Raw genomic sequence first — 26,776 nt, 5'->3', positions numbered from 1 at the left:
ATTTTAGAATTACGTCATGCGTTTCCCATACATTAACTTACTCTATTTATCTTTATTTATTTTTGTGAATTCTGCTCATGGACGAATAAACATGGTGACTTGAATATCTTAGAAAGGGCCTGGTATGTATTTGGGACAAACAACACTCGTCAATTTATTCAAAATATCTTTTAAAATGTACTAATTTGTATGTTGTAATTACAGGTTTTGCTTTTAAACCTGGATAGACAATGCGAGGTATTTCAGCTGCTTAAGCACATTGAATTTACTTGAATTGACAAGTGCCATTACAGAGGTGTAAGCAAATAAATACAATTACTTTTAAATAATAAATTATAGACAAAAGTGGATCAGTTTTTTAATGGTTTGGTATTCTGTTAAATGCTTAATGTATTGTAAGACTTAAAGGGGAAAATAGGGCTTGTAGTCAAAACGTATTATTTTCCCCAATGAGCACATTTCCAGGTTTGGTCATAACAAAATCTTTAATTTATACAGCGAAAAAAACAATTCCACTACTGGATATTAGAGATATTGTACAGTTTTCAGACCGTGAGTATGTCAAAAAAAAGTATTATTGAATATAAATATAAGGCTGTATACAAAAATATATAGTAATAAAATAATATAAGGCTATATAATGAAGTAATGTAACAATATGGCTGTGTCCGAAATAGCCCCTATACCCTAATATAGTGCACTATTTGAGGGCATCCATTTTTAGTAGTGACTTATTTCCTAGGCTGCGTCCAAATACCCCCACTTGGGTCTTTGCACTTGACTACTTTCATGACGTATTTCCTGTTTTGGGGTTGTGCTCTCTTGGGTGTTAAGATCCCAAGTGACCATGTAGTGCAAAACATGTAACGTTAAATAATGTGGTGTTTCTAAGCATGTGATAAAAAGCAGTTTTACAAAATACATAACTACAACCTACGTTTTTCTAAGAAATTATGTGTGGTATCTAATTAATTATATAGTCAAGTCAAATGTATTTGTTTAGCGCTTTATTTGTATTTTATCAAAGCAGATGGACCAAAAAAATAAAATAAATGAATGTTAGCCAAACATACAATTAATAAAGATATGACCTCAAAAAGTAGTTGTATAATTTACAACGGAAAGCTTTCCGCAACATCTCGCGAGACCCGAGCATGAAGTCTCATGATATGTCCAAAACGTGATGCACGATGGGATATACTTCGCCCTGAATACGGTATTCAAGATAGTGTGGGTTTAGTGTTCGTAAAGTGCCCTACACTTGGGCGTTTTTTACACATTGGGCAGACTTGCGCTCTCACTTCCCGTCGCGTGCATGCGCTCTCAAGTGACCAAGACCGCAAATGGGGGTATTTGGACGCAGCCCTAGTGGACATTATTAAGTGCACTCATTAAATCCCACGATGCATTATAATAACGAGCGTACAACCGATGTACACTAGCTGCTATCCATCGTGATGCTCGCGCTGAATGAATTCCCGCGTCTCGGCAGAAGATGGCGCCCCTAGCATTTCCACTGCACCGAATGTCCGAATTTAGTTTAACCCGCTCCTTAAAGTGGACTATATTAGCGAATTAATGTAGGGAATAGAGATTGAGGGCGTAGTGGGCGAAATCGGACGCAGTCCATGACTGTACTCTTCTATGTAAATTATTGCGGAAATACGTCATCGCGGTCTGTGGGTAAAGATGACGCATTGGGTGAAGATGACGCATTGACAACTGAGGTCTCCTCACTTTTCCTTGATTCTTAGGTTCAGAAAATGAGTTGTATCTTCTCACACTACAGTTACATTGTAACTTGAAAATCCTGTTAACCTACTGAGTGTAGGTCGTTAGAAAAAAAGAAAAGAAAAACGAGATTTCCCCGCATAGTAAACATGGGCCCTTGACATTCGGCACATGTGCTAGAAGAAAATGGTACGTCCCGCCCATTCAACGGTTATTGGCACCGGCAAACCGATTCAAACTGCCCGGTTAATTGTCGAACCGTGTCATCGTTAACCAGCCAATGTGAGAAAGTTGTCGAGACGAAATCCCCGCGCCGTGTGTGCGTGTCAGAGTACGCACGCCTCGCCCCATTCATTTTACACACACCGCTCTCCCTTTCGTTTCATTTCTGTTGGTACGTCCGCATACACGCGCGCGCGCACGCTTTTTTTCATCGCGAGCCGGTCAAGATGGCGGCGGCACTGCCGAGACGGAGCAGCCGCTCGGCTTAATCGATCTTTTTCTCTAAATCGCCGGATAGAAATCGGCCAAATCATACGCCTCGTCTTTTCGGTATACTCCCCAGTCTTCGTTCGGATATCCTCCGTGAAATCATACCGCGTTAAACGCGTGTTTTAACGGAAAATGCCCAGCCTCTAGTTTATGTGTATCGTCCATTAGCTTGTGTCGGGGAGAATGGGGGAGAAGCTGGAGTTAAAGCTGAAGTCGCCGGTCGGAGCCGAAGCTGCAGGCTACCCGTGGCCCTTACCTGTATATGTAAGTACTATTCTGTGTTGTTTTGATCTAAACCGAAAACATCACCGGGATTCCCTCACGATCAGGCAAAGTGGGTCAGGGAGGTGTAGAACAATGTGTATTCAAAGAGTACACAGTGTGCAGACTTGAAATATTGCTTGTGTGCCGTTTTATAGTGTTGTTGTTTGCATGTTAGTTTATGTTAGTGTTTTAATAACTCGGATCCACTATAAGTGCACAGCTAAAAATGCTACATCAATACATGTAAACAACAATATGTCTTTAGATCTAAAGAGCACCAAAAAGACAAAGTCCGTCGCGTTAAAAGAGTTTTCGCAAACGCTGATAATAATCCCATCAGTGTTTGAATCAAAGGAAACACAGTCGCGGGTCTCCCGCTGACCCACTTGGTCATCTCAAACATAGACTGTTTCGAAACCTAGTACCTACCAAGACAGCAAACTGTCCGCCATAGTCTCGTTTAAACGTTAGACTCGAATCTTGACAGCCTCGAATTAAACGTTGGAACGTGCTCGTGAATCTAATCCCGACGTTCGTACGTGCGTGAAGACGTTACATGTTGCCTAGGCAGAACACTTGCTAGCGTTTGAGACACCGCCACTAACTGTTAACTAATCTAAACCTGCCGTTGCAGGGTGTATGTGTCTTATTATTTGTTCAGAAATACCGTGCGAACGGTTCCGTGTGATAAAGCAAATATTATGCGTAAAATACCGCGATGTGATTCGTTCAGCGAATATTTATGCACACTGAAACTAACGCTAGCTCTCATGCTAACAGCCCGTGCTAGCTAACTTTATCTCTTCTTAACCAACGCCAACAGTCCACAAACTACTGATAACCCGAATAATGAAAACGGGGTCAGTTGTGAGTGCAGAAAATGAGGATGGACATATAAGGTGGAAACAAGCTCTTTGTCGGTTCTATATCACACGAAGGGTGTTAAACAAAAGGCGAGCAAGGAGAGAGGGGACTGCCTCTCCGTAGTGTTAGAGCCTTATTGATAACCAGCTCTTATTTTTTGTGCCAGCACGGTGTTTACGTGATTTAATTTGCGATTTATTGTCCGAACAGGGTGTATGTGGTAACATTCGTTTATTTGAAACACGATTGTGTTGTCAAATGTGTCAAATCTGTCACTGTTGGCTAGAAATGGATTACTCATTTGGCAGCCTCTGCATTGGGACGGTGCTGTTTTGGTTGCCATCTGCATATATCCCGAGAAAATGTCCACCCAACCCATACGCCTGAAATGTCTTGAGTAGTAACTTGTCACGCAAGATTCTGTTGGTGGGTTAGGACGAACTGTCATGCTAGTGGGAAGTAGTTCAGCGAGGGAGTTGTACAACCGGTTGCACTTGAGGATTGACTTTTTTAAGAGTTTTTTTAACAGACATTTCGCCCATTTGTGGTTCAGAACCTGTATGTGACCCTTGCTTCTGTGAAACCCAATAGAAGGTATTTTGAGATGTTTCTGGGGTTTTCTGTTCTATGGAAGTCAACGATAGCCGATTTGGTTACTAACAATCTTCAAAATATCTATCCATCTATAGATATCTATTTCTCTCAATAGGTAGTGGTCTACCTTTTGTTGAAACCAGTACCTTTGTATTGGCACCATGTATTATGGCTCCTGTGTGACATATCGCTTTTTGCTCCCTAACTCTTTGTAAGTCGCTTTGGATAAAAGCGTCTGCTAAATGACTAAATGTAAATGTATTCATAATATATATTTGGGTTGTGGAGAATAAAGTAAATCATATGGGTTTGAAATGATGTGCGAGTGAACCAATTATGAAATCATTTTTAATAAGGGTGCACTGTCCCTTTAACTCCAGTGATGCTGTTTAGATTACTCTGACAATTGATAGTGGTCTGAGACCCCCACTACACACGCGAATGCACACGTATGCTAGTGTTAAATGTCAAGGCGAAATAACAAAAGCCACTTATTTCAGATTTGTTTTTAAATCTGATTAAAGGTTTTTCGAGCTCTGTATTACTCATTAATAAAGTTCATATTCATTTGTATCACATTTCTTACAAGAATATGTTCGGAAAGTTCTCTTGTTTTGCTGCCACTTTTGTTTACGTTGCCTAGAACGATTGAGCTGTTTTGCGTGGGCGGAAATGGGGGCAGATGAAAGGCTGCGGTTACCACAGAGGCGACAGTCTCATCTGTCCCTCCCGCTGCTTAATATACTACAGATCGGCTTTTTTACGCAAACCAAGAATGTGGGTTTCTCAGAAGTGCACTTTTTTCAGAGCACCTCAGCCCGTGCTGCGTCACCCAAAACTCCTGCGTGTTTCATTCATGTTATTCAGCGTGTCCTTTCTAGTAGTGTCAGAGCTGTGACCTCAGCAGTTTCAGAGCCTCGGTTTGCCTCTGATTACTTCCGTCAATGAATTGGGCCGATAACGGGTGCATGCCCCACCTACTGAGGGCTGTAGTTTTGCCGTGATGTTGGATGAACCGAATTACAGGACACCCGTGTTTGAAAAGCTATGGATGTGACTTCCACATTTTTGTTTAGGGAGGGGTGAATTGTCGGGATGGTTGTGCTTTTATGGATTTTCTTAAAGGGACATGTTCACCCAGAAGTAATAAAAAACCGGTTTGACTTGAGAACATTTTCTTGTTCTGCAGAACAGATATTTTGAAGAATGTTGGCGACCGAACAACAGTGGTCCCCGTTAGCTTCTATTGTATGGACACAAAACCTCTGAGACTTTTTCGAAATATTTTCTTTTGTGTTATACAGTAAAAAGGATTGTATAAAGGGTTTGGTTGTGGGGGTGAATAAGTGATGACAGATTTTTCTGGGGGGGTGAATTCATGGGGTAGAATGAAGATAAGAGCATTTCTCTTGCTGTAGAACAATTCGTTTTTCTTAGTTTTCTGTCATCACCCGAAGACTTCAAATATTTCTTAGTCTCATAGACACTTTACATTGCTTTTACAGAAATTCCCTCAATTTGTGTTTGTTAAATTTTGGGGGGGAAACGGGCTAGAGTTTCCCCCCCCCCCGCTGTCACATTGGCTGCTGGTGGCTCCTCGTCCAATAATGTGTCATTTTTCCTCACAGCTTTACATTGTGCTCTGGACAAAAGCGCCCCACTTACCTGGAGTGGGAAAAAGGAGAGGGTTTTCTTTCGAGCGGTGGGCTTCACTGTTTTTATTCTTGCCTGAAGTACACTACACTGGGATCTAATTGTGCAACCCCTTGCATGGGATCATTTACTCACCCTAATGTCATTCCTAACCTGTGTGGCTTTATTTCATCTGCAAACACGAAAGAAGATATTTTGAAGAATGTTGGTGACCTAACAACATTGGCCCCCATTAGCTTCCATTGTATTTACACAAACAGAGTCATTTCTTAAAATATCTTATTTTGTGTTCCACAGAAGAATCATACAGGTTTTGAACTACATGATTTAATTCGACAATTTAGTTTTTCCAACGTTCTGGTAAAATCAAGCCAGTACCATTTTCAGAACTGTTACAAGCAACACCTGTTTGACTTAACATGACAAACCTCTTGTCATACAGAAACGTGTGATGTTATGTAAACCCCCGGCCAAAAACAGTCATCACATTCTTCTCCCGCGCTCGTACGAGGGTTGAGCCATGAGGTGGTCTCCTCGATTATGCGATAACCGAGGCGTGATTTCCTCTCCTCCCTTTGTGAGTCACAAGGGGTACATGAGGTGAACACAATGTCCACTTATGCATCTGTGACTCAGTTGAACCCCCGAGCCCGCTCGTGACTGTTTTATTTTTGCTCTCATTCGACACCCGCCAGCCGCCACCCCTCCTTCCTATTGCTGGGGGGATATTTTTAGCTATAGAGCTGGTGTTGCTGTGAGCACAAGACCGCCGGAACAGCCTGTCGTTTTCCGTATGCTCTTGCACGCACACACTTCCCCTGCCATTCAGTACGACACACACATATGCGCACGCATGCTACCAGCTGTCTTAACTTCATTCTTTCACTCGGTTGAAATAAAAAAACGATCCGCGTCCCAGCTTAAGTGCACTTGTTGCGTTCACAATCATTTCTCAGTCACGACGCCTCTGACGGCAGAGGTGGGCGGATGAGGTTTAGAGCCGCTGTAGACCCTGCTGAGCGGGAAGAGCGCTCCTTGCTGGATGAGGAGGAGCTTAGCAGAGTTTCTCTGGGTAAAGGAAAGTGGGTCACTGGGTCAGGCAGCGGTAGAACTCGAACGGCTCGATTACGACAGGCCTGGGCAAGTTCATCATGTTAATATCTGCTGTTTACACGCAGGAAGAGCCGAATTAGTCTCATTAACCGTGAAGAAAAGCTACAGGGCTCTGAGGGGCCACACAGATCAAATTATAAATTGGATATAGACAGTATTTAAAGAGACAGTCACCCAAAAATAAAAATTCTGTCATCATTTTTGCTCACCCTCGAGTTGTAACAAATCTGTATCCATTTCTTTGTTCTGGTGAACAGAGAGAAAGATATTTAGAAGATTGCTTGTAACCAAAAAGTTCTTGGCCACCATTGACTACCATAGTAGGGAAAATGACTGTCAATGGTGCCCCAAAACTGTTTGCTTTCCTACCTTTTTGAAAAATATATTTTGTGTTCATCAGAACAAAGACGTTTATAAAGCAATTTTTCCTACTATGGTAGTCAATGGTGGTGGAAAACTGTCTGAGTACAAACATTCTTCCAAATATCTCAAAATGATAAGAATTGTAACAACTTGAGGGTGAGTAAACAAAGACAGAATTTTCCTTTTTGGGTGGAGTATCCCTTGAATACACAGATGGATCTGTGTTACAGTACAAGCAGGAAATATCACATGTCTGTTGTATTTGTATGAACTTGTCTCCTGAAGTCCGTGACAGTTGTGGTTGTTATTAAACCTGTCATTTCTGTCTCCCTCTCTAGGATAAACACCATGATGCTGCACATGAAATCATCGAGACTATCCGGTAAGCTGCTTTAGTTTTACTTCTCTGTTGGTCTCATGCAAACGCAAGATTTTTGAAGCTCAACCCGTTTCCTCTGTTTGTCCAGGTGGGTATGTGAGGAGATCCCAGATCTTAAGCTGGCCATGGAGAACTATGTTCTTATTGACTATGACACCAAGAGGTGAGAATATCCATAAGACAACAGGGACTTTCAGTAATACCTTTTTCTGGTTGGATTAGAAATCAACGTTATATTGAATTTCACATTATATTGATGTCAATGGCTTATACGTTAAATTGCAGCTTTGAGAGTATGCAGAGACTGTGCGACAAATACAACAGAGCTATTGACAGCATTCACCAGCTGGTAAGTTGAAACACTGTTTCCCAGAATTCTTTGCATTTTCTTGTGGAACTTTACTAAATAGACCTTTTATTAGAGGTGTTATAATACACTCCGCTCACACGTTACGATGCAATAGCATCACTAGTTGTTTTAACAACGTTTAGCAATTAAACTGATATTCAAATAACATATTAGCAAAACTTTAAAGACAGGATGTCCGATTAGCCGTTGTTGATGTTCAAATCACCAAAACAGACACACCCCTACACCCATCTTTCGCTTTCGTCAGTGCTCTGCTTGACTAATGTCCATCCTGTGCACTGTGCACCTTACTGCTGATTGGCTACAAGGTTGTTTTGGTACTCGGCCCGACTTTGTCTAAACAAATGTAATTTGGAAATCGGACACCCCGCCTTTAAGGAATATTTGTTTTACGTGCAACTTACAGAAGATTCAATGTTGCATGAAAATAAAGTTCTAATTGGTCCGGTTATTAAGTAAAAATGATCTGTGAATTATTCAAGAACTATCCGAACTCTTCTCTGTTTGTCACAGTGGAAAGGAACCACCCAGCCCATGAAACTCAACAAGCGGCCTTCCAACGGCCTGCTGCGTCACATCCTGCAGCAGGTCTACAACCACTCCGTCACCGACCCGGAGAAACTCAACAACTATGAACCCTTCTCTCCTGAAGTGTATGGAGAGACCTCATTTGACCTGGTGGCCCAGATCATCGACGAGATGGAGATGATGGAGGAAGACACCTTTGTGGATTTGGGAAGCGGTCAGTTACTATGACCCCAAAAACATAAAACAATGGTCGTTTGACGTGGGCGCCTTTTGCTGTTGTTGTTTTAATTCTTCTAAAGACTACTAAATACTAAAGTACGGTACTTTTTAAAGCGGCCGTAACACACGCGGTTTCTGACAATCTCATATTAATCTTGAGTACCTATAGAGTAGTATTGCATACGTCGTATCTTCGAAGAGAATTTAGTATGATCTCGTTTATAAAAGATAGATACAGCTCTACGATTATTTCAGAAAGCATACGGCGCGTGGGGGGGGAAGGGTAGGCTGAACTAAAGCACGTGCGCACCCATTGCCAACAAAACTCATGCGGTTCATGTCCGGCATCTTTTAGCGCTGGGAGACGGCTCCATATATCAGTTTAAAATGATCTCCAAATCCAGCGTTACATCTTCAGTGTTAAATTAAAAAGATTTTTTTTAACAACGACAGTTTAATGCAGTGATACACTTATTGTTCTTTTGCTTGAATCCTTTTTCGCCATTTACCGTATATATTAATAAAATAGAAAAATATCTTGCTCCTCTTGATGTTAATCTTGTGTTCCTGATTTGCAGGTGTTGGTCAGGTTGTTCTGCAGGTCGCTGCTGCCACTAATTGTAAACACTACTTTGGCGTGGAGAAAGCAGACACTCCAGCAACCTATGCAGAGGTATGTCATTCTGTAATGGGAAATATTAATAATTGATCTACTTTGCTTAACATGTATATGTGAAATCTGCATATGAACATTTTCACACAAATAATAAGGTAGTAATAATGAACGCCCTTATATGGAGCTAATGTAGGCATGTAATATGCAAATTACTAATGGGCACGTGGATGTCTAGGAGCAAACTCAGCCTTCAACATTAGGATGATGTTAAAAACAGATTGATGTGCGTGCATACTTGTTCTTTTTGTAGATTCATGTGCATACTTTTACTTTTGTTATTGGATTGTAGTAGAGTAGGCGGGGCGAGACCGTGGTTCGAGTCCGGTGAGTAATTGTGAATTTGCGCCAGCTGTGCGCACACCGGGCTCGAATCACTTAGGAGATGGGAGCATAAAAGGAACGAGCGACCGGACCGTCGAAGAGAGAGGACCGGGCCCGAACTTATGTTATGTTCCCATCTCCTACGTGATTCGAGCCCGGTGTGCGCACAGCTGGCGCTAATTCACAATTACTCACCGGACTCGAACCACGGTCTCGCCCCGCCTACTCTACTACATGGATCCTGATCATCTTATTGGTAAAATAAGATGTTAAATTACACTTACTCTGTAATGTGTAATTGCTTTGCATAATCTGTTTGCATTTGTATTTTTTCGTGTGAAGTCGATGGACGGAGAGTTCAAGCGTTGGATGAAGTGGTATGGCAAAAAGCACGGGGAGTACACGGTAATCATATGTTTTTTAATGTAATCCCTTTTTATGAATATTATGAAAACCACAACACCCGTCTTCTTCTGAATGAACAATTGTGTTTTGCTCCACATTTACATTTAAGCCACACAAAAAAGTACTTTGATTATTGGTCCTTGAATTAGCATGAAATCAAATTTATGACTTTGGCGTTGCTCTACCAACTGAGCTACAAGAACAATGTGCAAACTGATTTCATTTGGTCTTGTTTGGGGCAGCTGGAAAGAGGAGATTTTCTCTCGGAAGAGTGGAAGGAACGAATAGCCAACACAAGGTATGATCGCAAACCAACCAGGATTCTTAATCAATGGGATTTACTGAACTAATGTCATTTCATTTCATCACATGCATGTTGTCTACAAGCCCTGTAAGTTTAATGTGCTTTTTTACAGTGTTATTTTTGTGAATAACTTTGCCTTTGGTCCTGAGGTGGACCACCAGCTGAAGGAACGTTTCGCCAACATGAAGGAAGGTTGGTAATCAAATCCAAACCTTTGACCTCTGTTAGACGTTTTTTATGATTCGAATTGCAATAAAACCTCTTGTCTGAATGAATAGACTGTTGAGGGTTTTCGTCAGTGTTTAGATCTGTGTGTAATTCCAACTTGTCCCTTTTAGGTGGGAAAATTGTTTCCTCAAAACCCTTTGCACCTCTTAACTTCAGAATAAACAGCCGAAACTTGAGCGGTAAGTTTTGAACAAACCCTTGTTTTTAGATTTTGCATTTGCTCTGTGCAGGGAGAAACAGCGCATGATGAGGATTTTGTTACACGATGTGACAATGCGTGGAAGTGACTGTCCTTTTCCATACAGCACTACTAAGTCACGGTTAATTACTATTATGAACTTGTTTTAAATTCTGACAGCAGACTTCGTCTATGAGAATATTCGTCTTCAACAATATTTGCATGCTCTAAGAGTAGAAGCTCAAGTATCAACACTAGTTTGACTCGGAGCGCAAACGTGATGCGATGACATCTTAAAGGTGTAGTTTGTAACAATTTCTCAGTAAAATATCCAAACACCCTCTAGGCAAGTGTTATATATTTTGTTCGGCTAAGTACTTACAATATCTCAAATGTTTCCAACTACTTGTAAATCGTGAGAAAATTGCCATACTAAACGGACACCGGCAGTGCAGCCACCTGTCAGTAGTGTCATATCTGCGTTACCCTTTGATACCGCCTTTGCTGACGTAGAAACCGCTGGACAACTGTCTCCTGGACAAATTCGGAAGTAGTGTCTAGCGTCTAGCAGGCCAATTGCTTGTTTAGACCTGTCAATAATTTATGGACCACAATTATACACAACATTTATAAAACTTTATTACTTTACCTCATCCGCTAACATGATTTCTCGTTCCCGTCTGATTGATGACCATCAGCGGTGGAGTTGAAGACAACAGATCCCATCATTCCATGCTCCTTCACAATGTCATCAGATATCTATATTTAAGGGTGTATTTTTGTGTGTAACTTGTTATTGTGTCTTAATAGATATTGGCACAATAATGCGAGTTGTGGAACTGTCGCCGTTGAGAGGGTCAGTTTCATGGACGGGAAAGCCAGTGTCATACTATCTTCATACGATAGACCGCACCATAGTAAGTGCACTTTTATTTGCATCACATGGGTTGTGTTGATCCTCTTGATGTTTACAATTGAAGCCTTGATTTGCATTAAGCAGCTCTCTCTCGCTTGACACACAAAGATATTTAACATACTTTTATTTACCTGCTGAAGCCTGAGTCCTCCATATCTAAAGTGTTTTTAACTTCTCTTAACTTTTGTTTATTTGGCTTATTTGTTGAAGAAAATCTATTTTTTATACAAGTGTCTTTATCCCTGGCTTTTATACTATTTGTAGTTGTATATATACAATTTATTGTTCTATAGACAAAATATAAAATGCTTCCTCATTTGTTACATTAATAAATACAGAATACGATTATTTTTTTGAAAGCTGGAGTTTAGATCAAGCACAAACAAAGGTATTAAAATGTAGCTGGTAAATGTAGCTTTTCTAACCAAACTCTTGTTTTTTCTTTTGCAGCTTGAAAACTACTTTTCTAGTCTCAAAAATCCTAAACTCAGGGTAAGTTTCATGTTAGTTTGACTCTTTAATGTCTTGTTTATGGGTTCACGAATTAGATCATTTCCAATGACATCTGAGCTGTTTGTTGTTGGTCCAGGAGGAGCAGGAGATCGCAAGGAGGCGCCTACAGAAAGAAAACAAGAGCAACACCACAACACCCACCAAACCCAAGGAGCACAAGGTGAGACCACAAGAGTTATTCAAATGTGATGACTTTATTAACCCTCTAAAAGAAACTTCTTTAGAAAAACATTCAAACAACATAGAGAGGAAATAACCAATAGTATCAGTCGACTTTCACGTTACAACCGAATTCACAAAAATCTGGGGTCCACCTGTTCTGGATGAGCTATGGTTCAATGTACCATTGATATGACAGATACATTTTCTGGGTTTTATCCATTGGGATTTGGTAGCAAGGTGTGAATCCTCACTTTCAATATACTCTGTTCTGCAGACACAGCACGAATCCGGTGTTGAAGACGAGCGCTCAAACTCGCTCCTGGCCGTGAAGCCGTCGCCCAAACCCCGCCGCGCCAGACTGCTGGCCAGAGGCCGTAAGCTAGGCAACAGGAAGCGCGGAGACCCAAGAAAGCCGCCACTGCGACCGCAGCAGAACGCAAGAAGAGCCAGACCGCCCTAGATCTGTTGCACGCCAAGACCCTCTCCGCGGCCCCGTCTAAGGGTACGAAACTAATCTCAAATCAATCATAATCGTATTTATAATACATTTTATTAACAGACTATTCAGTTTATCTCAAATAGAAAGTAACTATAGTTTTGTTTTACGTTGAGCCTTGTTTGTTTAAATCCCTTCCACAGATGGATACAAGTCACCTCACAGCCCATTTTATCCGCTACCTCCTAAAGTTCACCATTATACGTCAAACCAGCTTCTCCTGGGCCCGACTCCACCAGGCTTGCAGGCTCTTCTCGGTAAGATTTCATCCGTGATATCCATTTCAGTCCCATGGAAGCAAGTTTTATCCACACTAGATGTGTAGTTGATAGTATTGTTAACATAAAGCTTATCATCCGTGCTCTAGATAACATCAAAGTCCAGTATCTCCAGTTCATGTCCTACATGAAGACTCCACAGTACCGCAACAGCCTGCAACAAGCGCTTGAACAGGAGAAGGTAAAACCACTGTCTCTTCGTTTTTCTTAAATTGTTTTTTTACGATCTTGTCAGAAATGACTTAACGTTCATTTTGTTCATCACCAGCTGAGACACACGGAGCTGTCATGTCAAGCCCAGCAACTGCTCAACGCTTGTCATTCTCATAAAGAGAGGATCAAGATCTTTTCCAGTCCAAACTAGAGGAGGTACGCCAGCGAAAATGTGTCTTTCAATCAGAGGATGGGTTTGTAAGCATCCGTTTTAAGGTTTAACCCTGGTTTTTGTTCTATGACAGCTGGGCGTGAGGGCCGTGACTGTGGAGGACCTGGTGCAAGCTCAGAAGGAGATCACATCCCACAACATGCAGCTGAGGGAACAAACCAAACAGCTGGAGAGAGACATGGTCGAGCTGAGGGATCAGAGTTTGGTGCTGGTGAGTGGTCCAGAATCAGGCATGCAAGATCAACTCGAGAAATGAAATGTTGTGGTTCTAATCTGCATGTGCGTGTGGGTTTGTCAGTTAAGGTCTCGATGTGAGGAGCTCAAGCTGGATTGGGGTTCTCTGTGTTTGGAGACGCTGTTGAAAGAGAAAGCAGCTCTGCGAAGGCAGATTTCGGAGAAACAGCGCCACTGTCTGGAACTCCAGGTACTACAAACCCTTTCCTCAGAGTTGAGAGCAAATGGAATACTATAAAGTTTTAATGATGTAAAAATAGAAATGACGTCATTTTTTAACCCATGTGCTTTTCCAAATCTGTATGACTCTGTGGGGCATTAAAGGTATTTTGAGAAATGTCTCTGTGGTTTTGTATTCATACAAAGGAAGTCAATAGGGGTCAGTCTTGTTTGGCTGGCAACGTTCTTCAAAATATCTTTCACATGTTGCAGAAAAAACAGTCATACAAGTTTTGAACAGGTCATCATTTGAATTTGTTTTTACGTCCTCCTTGTGTCTTCACAGATCAGCATTGTTGAACTTGAGAAGAGCCAGAGGCAACAAGAACTTCTGCAGCTGAAGTCATCCTACAGCCCATGTGATGTATCCCCATACCGAAGGTCCCTCCCTGTCATGGAGCCTCGCCCCACACTGGACAACGACACCCCGAAACTCACCCCGCAAATTGGGCTCAACGGCCTCAGCCCCGAACTCTCCATCAACGGCACTGCCTCGCCCGGCTACGACAGATACGGTGGTGCTGGAACAACGAAGAACGAGCTTCTCACCCGATACCTGCCCATTTCTCCAGACCACGAGATGGTCCCGCCCACCCCAGACCCGAGAACAAGGCAGCTAGGGCAACCCCAGCCCGACTACACACGCTATTCTCCGGCTAAGATAGCCCTTCGCAGACACCTCAACCAGGATTCGGCTGCCAATCAGTATAGATTGATAGGAAACATCTACAGGTCAGTCTAAAATGATACGTGTTTTGTCAATTGGGGTGTTTTGGAGTTCACGGGTCACTTATCACTCACTGGATGTTTTTAAGGGGTGACGTTGGTGCGGTTTCATCTCCGACTCTGGGATTAAAACAGGCTTGCTCCTCACCAAATTCTTCTGATATTCCAGTGAACACCACACCCAAGGGCACAGATAGGGTAAACACAAAGATTTGTTTATGTGCACCCACTTATAAGCAAGGTCCGGTCAGGAGACTTTAAGCAGTTGTTATGTTTCCGCAGGCCGATAAGGAGAAGAGCCCTGCTGCCCCGGGTGACACTATCATGAGTCTGCCAATCAGTATCCCCCTCAGCACTGTGCATCCCAACAAACTTCCTGTCAGCATCCCGCTGGCCAGTGTGGTGCTACCGAACCGTGCTGAAAGACTGGTACACACTTTTGAGGAAATCGATGATATTTGATTTATTTCTTACATAGTTGTTCAAGTAATTCAAGTGGTGTGTTTCCATTTTGTAGCTAAACACTCCTAGTCCAGTGTCCAATCGTGAGGCTACAGGACAAAGCAACGGTAAGCCAACTCTCACGTCTACCTCAGGCAAAAGTCCCACTTAATTTTCATTTTTGTACTAACCTACTTCCTCCTCACAGGGTACTCCTCCAGCTCAGGGTTGGTGAATGGCTCTCACTCTGCAATGTTGACAGAGGATCAAGACTGCAACGTCCCTTCCCCGCCCCCCCACAGCACTCCAGTCACTGGCCTCCCGCCCCGAGGCTCCGGCCTCAGTTCTCCTCTGGGCACCGGCGGGGTGCTGCAGTATGCCGACGGTCCGCCCAGACTCCCCGCCGAGGACGGCCATGACCGCCCAGGCCCGGAATCCGACACGGAACCTTTGGACAGTGAAGCTCGTCGTCGCATCTTTTTCTCCTCATCCTCTTCTTCATCTTCATCATCGTCCTCCACGGGAGGTCCACGGATGCATCACGGGTCGGTAAAGCAGGGTCACCATCATCACAGTAAGCATCATAACCACCATCACCACCACCATCACTCGTCAGGAGCCCACGGGCAAGAGGGACGCAAACGCGGACGCCGGAAGCGAAGCTCTTCCGGGGCCGTGCCCGCCAGCACCTCCCCCAAGAGAAGGTCGTTGCCAGGGATTGGCTGCTCGAGTCATTCCTCTGGATCTCCGCTTAATATTAATTCTATGGTGAGTTAATGATGGGAAACGCTTCTCTATTATTATTGTTGTTGTTTAGATTTGGTGTTAGGAAAATAAACACGTACTTCAAAGCATAACTTATCTTGCAGCCTTCAAAGTTAAATTTATTATCTTTATGCATTTGGCATACGTTTCTGTCGAAAGTGACTCAACACATTTTCTGTTATTTATTTATTTATTTTAAAATGATTATTTAGAAACATTTATTTGTTTATTTAACATTAATAAATACGACTTGTTTTAGCTTGTTTTAACGTTGTTTAGCTTAAATGAAAATAAGAAATGTTCCAGCAAGAAACCAAAATTTGACATTAAAATTAATGTTGTTAACAATGTAAAACAAAAATGTTATTTTTTATTTATAGTTTGTAACACTATAAAAATAAACAATCAAAATAACAAATATAATAAAATTTAATGATAATAAAAAGTTTATTCAAAATGACTAATTAACTAAAGGACACAACAAAATTGTATTTAACTACAATAATCAAGACAACTAAAAATAGAAAAATAAGTTAATTCATTACAAAACATTAATAATTAAAAACTACAGTAACTCTGCTACAGGATCACTCTTATAACATATTATTAAATTATTTAAAATCTTTAAATTGTATTAAACAAATGGTAAGTCTTTTTATAACCTTAGTTGAATCAAGAAACAGCCTAATTTGTAATAATTCATTATATAATTATATAATGTATATGAATATAATATAAAATCTAAAAATAATAATTGTTTATCAAGATGTACTTTAAAATCGGGTTCTCATCATTTAATACAATTTATTAAAAACAATTTAAACTTGGAATTAACATGTTGAAATCAAGTGATCTTTTCTGTTTCTCATGTTGATGGTAGACAGTTACTTACAGGATTCTTTATAGTAAAAGTCAGAATATCAAAATGGGAAAGGTTGCATAGATTTTTTTTCCCGTGCCAGGTAAACAACATTAACCAGCCTTTAGAGATCTCCGCCATCTCCTCTCCTGAGCAGTCAGGCCGAAGCCCATGCGGTCCAGATCTGGATCAGCCACCTGTGCTCAAAAGAGAGCGCCCTCTAGAGCTCAACAACACAGGCCGCTATTCTTCCCCACCCAGTTCAGATGAAGAGGGTGCTTCTTTTGCCCCAGACGGCTCCAATTCAAACCGGTAATACATCTTTCCTTTCAGATCCATTTCATCCACGATGACTGTATGGTTGTTTGCTATTCTTAACCTACTGAACTGTTTTCTCTTTTAGAATTGAAAGAAAAATTTCGACCATTTCTTTGGACAGAGATGGACAAATCAGAGATTCTGAAATGGGTATGAAAATGTTCTATTAGCTAATAATCAATCATTTGTAGTTGATGACGTTTAACCACGCCCCCATCTCATTAACAGGTTCGCAGGGACGTAAATCGGGTGCCAGCAGCGTAAGCAGCGATGTTTCCTCTTCCTCAGGTGCCAGTAAGTGGAAATCCACCTTCTCCCCCATCTCTGATCCCAAGCCCAATTCAGACCTCCGCCAGGGGGACCCACCCTTCGGCTCAGGGGCCTCCCGCGGCGCAGGAGGGGGCACGGACTCTGACTCGGACCAGAAACAGAGGAGAGGTGAACGGGAGCCTTACGCAAACTCTAACCTCTTCCTCAGTCAGGACGGCTGTGGTCGCTCGGTGGTGAACGCGTCCGAGCGGCCTCCCCAAAAACAGAAATCGAGGGATTGGGACCTGAAATCTGTGACCGGATTGGCCAGCCAGAATCTCTTTATATCTGCTGCAGCCACCGGAGGCATCTTAAGTGGGAAAGTGGGCGGAGCCGCTTCTGTTTCCTCGTCTCCCTCAGTGGGGCAGTACTTCCCACTGGGCGGGGCTTCTGTCCTGCAGTCCTTATTTGGAGTTCAGGCGCCCGGACCACCCACCAGCGGAGGCACGCGATTAGTCAACGGACATTCGACCCTGGGAAGTTTCTCCAGCGCCGGACTGGCAGGAGGCGCTGCAGGAGGTGAGTTGGCATCTTGTCTTCTTTGTTTAGAGTTTATCTGAGTTCTGAATGGTCTCTTGGTGGTGGGGTAAGGTAAGTTAGGGCCCAGCGCTGCAACATCGCCTAACTCTCACACACTGCTTGCTGTGCTGTTGATTTACAAGCTTACTGTGCAGAGGCTAAAGCTGCACACCCAGAGGAAATGACCGGAGGGTTTAAGAACACATTAAATGTGGAGTCATTTAACCGTAATTCATTGTGAAACTAAGCATAATAATTGTATGACTATTCGTCCCAGCCCTATTCAAAACTAAGGTAGATTTTCCAGTTATTTTTACAGTTTAATGCTGTATACTGGGAATTTAGATGCCTGTTTGAAAATATCTGGACCTGTTGAGTCTTGAGTCATTTATGAGATTGCTATTGTTCAGCCTTCACATTTCTTCTGGGTGTTATGTCTTAAAGGAATAGTCGACTTAAAAATAAAAATCCACAATTTATCACCCTCATGCCATCCCGGATGTATATAATTCCTTTAAGTTGAATACAAATTTAAGATTTTCTTCAAAATATGTGCCTTGTCTTTGGAAACCCAGTTAATTTGTGTTTTTTTGATGATTTGCTGTTTTCTATAAAATGTGTACAACAAACATTAATAATATAGAAAAATAATGTATGCGTATAATAAACATTTTGCGTATATAATATGTCCCTGATATCTTTAATATTGACAGAGTAAGGCCATGTCAAAGACTGAAATCAACGTTTGGTATTTAATGTGCAAAATAATCAAACTAGAGCTGTCAAATCGATTAATAACGATGGATTGAGTCCAACATAAATGTTTGTGTTTATATAATATATGTGTGTGTAGGGTGTATATTTAAATGTGTAAATAAATACACAAACATACATTTAAGAAATATGAAGAATATATATTTATGCATAATGTAAATTACATATATTTAAGTAAATATTTGTTACATATACAAATGTCCGTGTCTGTGCATTTATATATACATAACATTTTTCAGGCAACTCACACATAAATAAACATCCACAAAATTGATCAATCGTTATTAATCAATTGGACAGCACTAAAATAAACGTAATGTAAAAAAAAAAAAATCCAGTATTATTAATAACAATTTGATAAATATGTACCGAAATCCACCATATTATCTCATTTACCGCAATGAACGCACATTACCTGTTTTCGAAAAAAATGTGTGTTACAATTTATTTCATGGTCTTCTTTGCAAAATTGAATTAAACTAACTATAAACAGACAGGGTCACATATAGTATAGAGGCCCAAGAAGCACAAATTTTAATCATTGCAGTAATCCAAATATGAATAAATGTCTTCTGAAGTGAAACAATATGTTTATTCAAATCACATTGGTTCTTGTTTGTCTTTTCACTATATATTACAAGAGCACATGAGATTTGACTGTCTTGTCACCATATGTGAATTTAGCTCTCTTATGCCTTTCTTTTGGTTTCAGTTTTGCTAAATTAACGCAAAATATGAATCTATATTTAAAATATCTATATGTAAGGAACATTACTTCAGAAGACATTTGTTTAACCCTCTGGAGTAATTTGGATTACTTTAATGATGGATGTTCTTTGGAGCTTTGCCGTATGAGCACCCTACAAGAGAGCAGTTTTCAACTGAAGACAGAAGGCGTATACATCTAGAATGGCCTGAGAGTGAATAAATTGAGAATTTCTGATTTTACGTGAACTATTCCTTTCATTGCAGTTCTTGGATTTGGGTTTTGAGGCATTTCACTGTGTACCCGCACTCTGAAGAGAATAGAAACAATGTTTAAGGCCTCATTTCAAACCAAAAGTTCCAGAAAGACCAGAAAAAGGATCCACCAGGCCTGCTTCTATCATGTCTTTGTTTAGGTTTGGTGTTTGTTGTACATCAGTGAAACAGCCTCCTTGCTTATGTGCTTATTTTTATTTGTTTGGCTTGCTGCTGTGCATAACCTGGCTGAGCCCCCATTTTCTCTCTCTCCCACCCCTCTCTCTATCTTTTGCTTTTTCTCCGTGCTGTTTGTCCGCAGGGATTTTTCACCACTTGGTGCCTTCAGTCTCTTCTCAGCAGTCCGGGGCAAATCTAGGCTCCCAGCAAAGGCATTTGGACACTAACCCCAAGCCGGGGGCTTCGTTCTTGCCCTCCGGCTCTTTGCAGCCCAGCCGCACACAGACAGTTCTGCACGCGCCCTCCCCGCCCGCCCATTCCCTTCCCCCGCTCCTCAACACCACATCTTCGTCCGCCCCTTCCCAACCCTCCCCCCCATCGCTGACCGCTGCTTCTAGCAACACCTCCGGTTCATCTCGGCCCTTCGCTGTGCACTACTCCCCGCACCTCCTGCCTCCGCACCACTCGAGCAGTGCGGGTTCAGGTGGGGCCGGGGCTTTGGGCTCTTGGAGGACTCTGGGTATGCAGGGGTCCTACGTGGCCTCGCAGAACCCCGGAAGTCGGCCCAGATAGGACACGGCAGTGTGTGGGAGGGGGGGGGGATTTGGGCTGAATGGGAAGAGACTCTTACTAGGAGGATACAGGGAAGCTGCTGCGTTGTTATGAGTCCAACAAGGTATGTGGTGTTGGCATGATAACACGCGACACGCTTTGCTGCTTTTTCTTGTGTAGCTTCATGTCCACGATGCATTTTGTTATGCCAGAACTGTCCGGCTTAATTAATGGTTGAAAGTGTTGTAATATGTTCAGGGGTCAACAATAAGAATTGAGTTTTGTTGAAGCATTTGGACATTTTATTGGTCTGAATTTATACTGTTTTTGCTAAATAATATTTGCACAAGCAATGAAATCAATGCGGATAAAGTAAGCAAGCAAAAGACTTTTGCCAAGTAAGCAAAAGACCACAATATGACCTTTTTGCGAACTGTGCGTTAAACGTTTTATTGTGTTTTTAGCAGCCATATCTCACCAAAATTTGCAACTATTTTACTAAGTGACTGTTCTGTATGAGTTGACACGCTGTGAATCGTACCATTATTAGAAAAATAATACTGAAGCCCCGTCCCTAAATGTAACCAGCACAAAAATAAATCGTACAAAAATTTACGAACGTGATTGTGCGAATTATACAAATTCGCTAGTTGCACAATATGGCACCAGTGAGCTTTTGTAGACTCATTTCTGGTTGTATATCAGTGAACGAGGAAAAAGACGCTTTTTGGCCGGCAAATATTGTTATTTTTTAATTTTTTTAAAAAAATATATATATATAAGCTATATGACACATCCTCTCTACATCGCTGAACACTTCATTAAGCAAAAACAACTGGATAGTGTTATATGACCGGAAATGAGTCTGCCGACCCTGGCATTTTAATAGCTTTTTTGTATAAATGTATATATTAATATGATAACATAAATGATGTATAACAAATTAAATATAAAAATGTGTAGAAATATTTGCATTAACGTACACATGTACATTTTTCTTAAATATAAACATGTATGTGTTTATCATATATTCATAATTATTGTACACTGTACACAATTTTTTTATTCACGAATAATCATTTGAAAGCAGTGTGACTGTAAAATGAAGGTGATTCTAGAGGTCCAGTAGTGTCCAGCTTTTAACTGATGATTTTTTTGTTGTTGATCCCTGACTTTTACAGGTTAAATATTCACTAATTGTGTAACTTCTTTTTTCTTTACCCCTGACTTTTCCTAGGTAACTGACGAAATCTACCTCAACCCAATTTAACCTATGCAATGGACAGACGTGGACCAATGGGCTCAACTTGCTCACCGGTGCTCAAACGTTTGCTAAAGCCGCCACTGTAACACTGGCTTGGGTATCTGAACCCATCTAAGGTGCAGCTCCATAGAACCCCCCCCCATAAATCATATTTAGATTTATGTGTGTTAATCCTTTTTAGGGTAGCACAATGATGGGGGATGCTTAGAGTCATGAATTATACATTATTATTATTTAACAAGGCCTTACAGATGCTTGCATTAAATTAAAATTCATGGTTGGGGAACTCGATCTAAATTTGTAGTGGTTTCACAATGGATCATGTTCTCCGGGTTGGGAAGTGTGTTACATGTTAGGAATGCTGTTTCTAGTCACATGGGCCGTACACACAGAAAAAATTTGTGAGAATCTTTATAACCTTGCTGCTGTTATTAATGGAAACAAATGTGGCTTTTATGAGGAACTCTTTATCGGGTGAAATGTTTGAAGCACCGTTTGAAACTGTTTTCTAATCACCATGCAAGGATTTCATCCTTATAGCTTGAGCTTCTCAGACTCGAAAAAAAAAACATTTGGACATTTTTATTGTTTCAGGCAATAATCCTGTTTTATAGCAGCATAGCATAAATTGTACTAGCCGTCTATAGGAATATGAAAAAGAAATGAAGAAACCACAAGCTCTGGCTGTATAAAGGTGAAACTCTCAAAAACATCTTCGAGTCATATTTTACCCCAAAATCATGTTTTGTCCAAAATCATGCAAATTGGACCTTAATTTATTTGATTATTTATTTATTTGTAAGTTTTTGTTCTTGTAATGTAGAAAGGAATCTCATTGCTGTGACGCAATCTGGATGTGTTGACGTTAAAGAGATTTGTTCACATTACAGTATTGATGGATATGTGCTTTATTGAAAAATCAATACAAAAATAATCTTTACCTTAAAAATTTCTTCATGCAATTTATTTTGATTGATTTTAGGGTAAAATATGACCTGTACATGTTCTTGACAAACATAAAAAAAAATCTATAATTCATTCATGTTTTAATTTTTACACTGGATATCTTTACCTGTGGAGCAGTTTCTGCAATCATAACGGCATACATCATTTTAATACTTGCGTGCTTTTATATGTCATAGGGAAAGACTATTAATGTTTTACACGGCGTGAATATTCAATCGAATTTTCATTGTATATACAACCTACACAACTGCACCTTCCCGGAAAGACACAAATATTCAAGCATTCTGCAGGGAATGAGCCACAGAATGAGAAGATGCCTGTAAGAAGTTATGAAACAAAGTTAGTTAACCAATCACTACGTTCACTGCAGCTTTTGTTGATCAGTCGAGTTTGTTTTAATACTAAAGCTTCCATACTCTCAACGGTGTCCGGTGAACCTTACAATACAATGCACGTTTTGTTAATCGGGGTCCAGTGTCTTACACGGTACAGGCTTATTCAGGTGAATCTGGTGCTGAACCATTTCTTCGCAGATCTTACAAAAGAAACAAGTGTTTTCCTTCGGATGTCATGGTGCTTTCTGCTACCTGGAAAACCTGCCCAGAGCACACACTTGTAAACGTACACACTGGGGAAATGCAAAATGATCACAAAACAAGTAAAAGAAACTACTGGGCAACTTCAACTCATCCTTGCGTTTCCTTTGTGTATTTTACTCTACGTTTTTTTGTACTGTGAATGATGATGTCTCTCAGACTATAATTGTATATAATTTGGGTTATTTATCATTTGAATATTTTGTTTGTTGTTGATTTTGTTTGCGATTGCTCTTTGTTTTGTGTCAGAGCACAAGTGTTTGTACTTGACTCGCGGTCTGAAAAACTATGGTGCTACTGTCTGTACAACTTAAGACTGTGCTTATTTATATTCAGAATATCAACGGGAAAAGAAACGAATAAAGATTCTTGGTGCTTCTTTTAAACAGGGATGTGTTCAAGCCTCGCGCCATTTATTTCTTCGATATTTATGATGTAATGGTGTTACGTGACGCATTGCATGAAGCAGACCCTGCTTGAACGGATAGTGCCGATTTTATACCGAAGAAACACCTTTTGGTCTCTTAAGGGCCGAATACTTACACGTGGATGATCACGCGTCGCAGAAATTTATTTTGAACATTTTTTTATTGACTTTAATGGTGCTTGTGTCTGAATTCCGAACATGTCGATGCTTAAAGCATGACTTGACTGTTCAAGCTTGTATAAAAAACTAAACCGGTGCCGTTTGGCGTTTAGTTGCTTTTATTGCTTGACATTTGGCGTCCGCATAAATGAGTGTTTGTGGGTTAAATTTATTTTACTACTTTCTTAGGCCCAGGCGGCTTGGTGCTGACAGTTCACCCAAATATGAAAACGAGTCGTTTACTCGCCCTCATGTTTCTCAAACCGAAGTCTCACACAACTTGGAATTTGGAAAATTGTGCATGAGCACTTTTTGAAGCTTGGAAGCTCAAGTCCCCATTCATTGTAATTGCAAGGAAAATGTCAGTGTCATCTTTTGCACTAAACCAAACGCTTATGGTTTCTGGGTGTCATGATGATGAGCAAACAAAGACTTTTATTTTGGGATGAAATATTTGTTGTATCGTTTTCCACAATGTAACACAAACAGCTTCATCTTATTAAAACTCTTGCTGCTGTTTGCACGGATGTCGGATGCGCCCATACCAAAAGCTACAATCTACTATCAAAGCCTGTCTGTCCTAGAGTGTGTTGCTTGTATTTTAGAGTTTAAACTTTCTTGCGTATCGTAGTTACTTGAGGTTCTTTTGATGCGACCATAGAGGTGGTTAGTGCGCTTGTACTAGCGATGAACCGATGTGGGTTTTTAATGACCGATATAATATTAACTAAATCATATTTTTAAACCGATTAATTTATGACTTTTCATAATTTTATTTGATTCTTATAATCGCAAAATATCACCCCGCCCGATATATCGGTCTGTCACTAGCTACTGCAGTTTTGCAAATGGAGACAAAGCAGGATTAAACCTAATTATAGTTTGCGTCCTTTTTTCTTTATCGTGTATTTTTGTGTTTTGCTTTAGTATGTGCTCAAAGAAAAAATCAACCTCAACCAAGCTTTATAGTCAAATGCTGTTTAGTAGATGATGGTGTATAAAATAAGAATATTGTGTAATGGTCTTTCTGTTAACTAAGGACTTTTGATGAAATAGGTAAAAAAGTCCATTGTTACCAGCACTGAGTTTTTTTTTTTTGTAGTGATTAATAATCATTGTTAATGTTACCTGTTTCAATGGCCAATTTGTGTTTTGATATATTTGCGACTGTTTTTCAATGATAGTTTTGTTATGGTTTCATAATCCCGAATACAACAGTAAAGGTGCTCTCCTACACTTTAAACATGGAAATGCAGCTATGAAATCCATACGCCTCTTACGTTGTGCTAAAGAGGCGGAAACATTTTAAAAACGTCAATGCAAGCTTAGCTTGTTTACTTATTCTGATGTCTCATTTTAACTAAATAGTTCTGAAAAGTGATGTTTAGTTATTTAAAATTGAAAACAGTTCATCAGTCTTGCAGATGTTGCATTTTCTCAGGTACGTGTACAAGGTCGTATATTGCATATGGCAACTTGAGTCCTTTGACATGTTGTCAGATTTGAAATATGTAAACTCGTAGATTGTGTCTAGTGTCTCAGGAAAAACGTTTAAAACATTAGCTGTCATCATACCAGACAAAGATTAATGGATATTGACAGGAAGGGAAGGGGTTAACCTTTGGAGTTTGCTTTACTGCACGTTATTTAGCTGCGATTGCAATTTCATTTAATAATACATATGCGCTCAGAGTTTATATGAGCTTTAGTTGAAATATTTGCCTCAAATAAAAAAAGTGTAATACCTATTCCTTCATTTCACAGAGTCACTCTTTGGTAGAAAGCAAATAATTGTGCATTAACAGCAAACTCTTAGTTGTCACATTCGTCTCAATATGTTTGGTGCTTTCATCATAATGCCTGATTCTATTCATATTTTAAATTGCAGCTTTTGTTAAGTGATATTAATAAAGTGTTTCTAATAAAAATCTAAATTTCTTCTGTTTCTTTGCATTTTTTGGTGAATAAACTAGATTGAAGCGATTCATATTCTCTTACACCCATAATTGTCATCGCAATTTAAATTTGCAAGCTGTGCTTTATATTGTACTGTAAGATTGCTACACACTTTGCATACCATAATTTACCAGACTTCCAAAAACTAATGGTAAAATACTAACATAACTCCAACCAACCTTAGTCTATAAAAATATAAGCGTTGTTGGAATAGAGGTGATGTAGAACATTATTTGCAAGAAATGTAATATCTGTACATAACCAATCATACACAAATGTTAGTTATAGAGAGATTGAATTGCTTGCGTACTTGTTTGACCTGAAGTAGGCCTTTGTGTTTTGAGAAGTACTTCTCTCTACTTTTAACCAGTTGGCTTTGCTCCGATTGTTTGTATTTGGCAAAACCAAATGATGTCCATCTACTATAGTGGACTACAGCTATATAATAGTTGGAAATCTATAATAAAATAGCTATGATAACCCATTTATATGTATTTTCTAGAATAAGGGACCCATACAAAATACTTAAGTTCTATTAAAAAAAGAAGATGCCTGATATGAGATGCCTTTTTCTCATTTCGAATTCCAGTTATGGTAAACTATCTAGCGTTGCGTCCTGTGTTTTTTATGCCAGTTCTCAGCCATTCCTTTAGGCCATAGATCCTAGCCTTATCTCTTAGGTCTGATGAAACGCCTAGTGTTCGAGGGACCTTGAAAGTCTTAAAAACAGCAGCTGTGTGTCTTCTAAAAAGAGGAATTTCACCAACGGGTAGCTCGACAGTTGCATACACGTGCACGAAAACAGGATTTCATTTTGTAAATGGTATGTAATGTACAGGGCTTAATGTAGTAGACCACCTCGGATTCCAAATCTATATGAGTTTCTTTCTTCTGCAACACACAAAAGAAGACATTTTAAGAATGCTGGTAACCAACCAACATGGCCCCCCCCATTGACTTCATTGTATACTGACAAAACCACTGAAACATTTCTCAAAATATCTTCTTGAATGTTCCACAGAAGAAACAGTCACATATAGGATTTGTATGACACGAGGGGGAAAAACTGATGGCAAAACTGATGATAAATGATGATAAAACATTTTTAGTTTTGGTGTGC

General features: G+C 40.3%; 1 protein-coding gene across 1 annotated transcript; it reads left to right on the top strand.

The window, feature by feature from the left end:
* The first annotated feature begins 1,783 nt into the window (after nt 1–1,783).
* dot1l (DOT1-like histone H3K79 methyltransferase) lies at nt 1,784–25,643 on the top strand. The gene is given in 30 exon segments (XM_056758274.1): nt 1,784–2,487; nt 7,413–7,456; nt 7,542–7,616; nt 7,739–7,802; nt 8,337–8,565; nt 9,149–9,243; nt 9,910–9,972; nt 10,215–10,270; nt 10,389–10,468; nt 10,615–10,683; nt 11,493–11,599; nt 12,049–12,090; nt 12,188–12,271; nt 12,548–12,671; nt 12,674–12,775; nt 12,913–13,026; nt 13,137–13,228; nt 13,316–13,385; nt 13,388–13,416; nt 13,506–13,643; nt 13,731–13,856; nt 14,172–14,617; nt 14,701–14,809; nt 14,894–15,040; nt 15,129–15,180; nt 15,261–15,820; nt 16,780–16,988; nt 17,080–17,144; nt 17,223–17,822; nt 21,526–25,643. Coding segments are annotated over 30 exon segments (4,080 nt in total). The 5' UTR covers nt 1,784–2,406; the 3' UTR covers nt 21,534–25,643.
* Nucleotides 25,644–26,776: the final 1,133 nt, after the last annotated feature.

Source organism: Triplophysa dalaica, chromosome 10, assembly GCF_015846415.1.
Source record: "Triplophysa dalaica isolate WHDGS20190420 chromosome 10, ASM1584641v1, whole genome shotgun sequence".
NCBI lineage: Eukaryota > Metazoa > Chordata > Actinopteri > Cypriniformes > Nemacheilidae > Triplophysa > Triplophysa dalaica.
Note: the sequence above shows the minus strand (reverse complement) of the source record. Positions and strands in the feature narration are given on the sequence as shown.